General features: G+C 45.2%; 1 protein-coding gene across 1 annotated transcript in view; it reads left to right on the top strand.

The window, feature by feature from the left end:
• The window catches only part of scarb1 (scavenger receptor class B, member 1), a gene marked incomplete in the record, with an annotated part of 51683 nt that overhangs the window by 10285 nt on the left and 39629 nt on the right, over window positions 1-1769 (top strand). The window contains 1 exon segment of the mRNA XM_032511183.1: window positions 201-404. Coding sequence (XP_032367074.1) covers window positions 201-404 — 204 coding nt within the window.

Below are 1769 nucleotides of genomic sequence, written 5' to 3'. Positions count from 1 at the left end.
TAGCTAAACTAGCGTCGTTAGCTTTCCGGTGGAGGCTGACAGCAGACCGCTACTGTGGACCAGATGGTGCAGTGCCGTAGATATCTGGTAAATCCAAGGACATCACGATTAGCATCTGCACGTGGGCAGAACGGATCGTGTACCGACAGTATTGAAAATCTTTGTACGATACCCACGCCTACTCCCATCTGTGTTTCCAGGGTGCCTCCGTCATGATGGAGAACATGCCCTTCCCGGTGCGTTTAATGATGAGCGCCACCTTCAAGACCTTCAAAGAGGGCCCGTTCCTGACCAAGCCCGTGGGGGAGCTGATGTGGGGTTACGACAGCGGTCTGGTGGATTTCCTCAATAAGTACCTGCCCGGCATGCTGCCCACATCGGGGAAGTTTGGCCTCTTTGCTGACGTGAGTGTTTAAAATGATTCGTTAAGTCTGGTTGGCGATAACCTGAGTTTGCATTGGCTGTCCCATCTCCACAGCGCTGTGGAGGAAGGTCTGGCTACGCCGCACGTTTCTTTACACCGATCCCAATTAAGGCTGCACAACATGGGGAAAATGTGCGATAACGTGGTTGAATAGCCCGATAACGATATTGCGATAAATCAACAGATATTAAAGTGTACTCAGGTCTGCTGCTTTCAGTTTTCTGCTAAAACAAAACAAGTTGCTTAGTGAATTCAAAACAAATGAAAGGAAATCATTTCCAACATTCTTCTATGGACAAATTGAACATTGAATTGAATATAATAATTAAAAAAAACAAACACTGAGCTACATTATGAAGTGCATTTTCTACTGATATTTTAGATATCTAGAGTGCCTTTCGCAGTGTGTTCATTGCGCCGGGTGATATTGCCATGACGATTAATAAAAAACATAAGATATATTGTGCACCCCTGGTCGTCGTGGGTGGTGCTCAGCTCCGGACGCAGCGACGGTGGAGCATTTGCACCCCGCGTTAGAAAACGCCACATCCAATATTAAATGAAGTTAACTATTCACACAATACAGTAGCGTGAGCTATTTCAATCAGCTGATACACGGTTACACCTAATTATCTCTCACCAGTTTATCTCTGTGTGTACTTCGTCCACAGCAATCCCACTAATCAGTCACAAAGTGTCCCAGTTAGAGAGGAAACACTATAGGAAACTATAGAGAAACCTGTAGGGGAGCCGACCAATATATCGGCCGATAATATCGATATATCGGTCGGGCTCTAGTGTCTACGTGGGTGTTACATGTTTTATGCGTCTTCATATGTGTTGTTTGTGCTATGGAACATGAAAAGAAGATGTGTTGAAATGATTATCCCTATGGGACAATAAAGCCTCTCCGTCTATCTACATTATTGCAAAGGACCTCTCTGATGATAAGGATATCTATAGGCAGCGTCGGAAGCTGTGTGCTCAGCAAACACGCTGTGTCGTAAATTCAGCATGTGCTCTGTACCTGTGGAAAATCTCACTCTCTAGAGCGTGTTGTACACCCTTTGTATCCGGCCCCCCTGTGGTGCAGTTATGAGCAGGGCAGCTGTTGGGTCTAAACTCAGACTCCTAGTTTCTCACTTACACTGTTATTTAATTAATCTTTGAATAGACCCAGGAAAGACATCAAGAAAACAGGCTTGACACAGAGATAAGTTTTTTACTCGTCTGCAGAGGAGGAGAGGAGGAGAAGAGACGAGCGAGCTCGTCTCAGCTCACAATCAGCTCAACTCCCCTCACCTCCTCTAACAGTCTGTCTTTATTACATTTTTTCGGTTGCTAA

Source organism: Etheostoma spectabile, unplaced genomic scaffold, assembly GCF_008692095.1.
Source record: "Etheostoma spectabile isolate EspeVRDwgs_2016 unplaced genomic scaffold, UIUC_Espe_1.0 scaffold325, whole genome shotgun sequence".
Taxonomy (NCBI): domain Eukaryota; kingdom Metazoa; phylum Chordata; class Actinopteri; order Perciformes; family Percidae; genus Etheostoma; species Etheostoma spectabile.
This window is presented reverse-complemented; position numbering and strand designations above follow the sequence as displayed.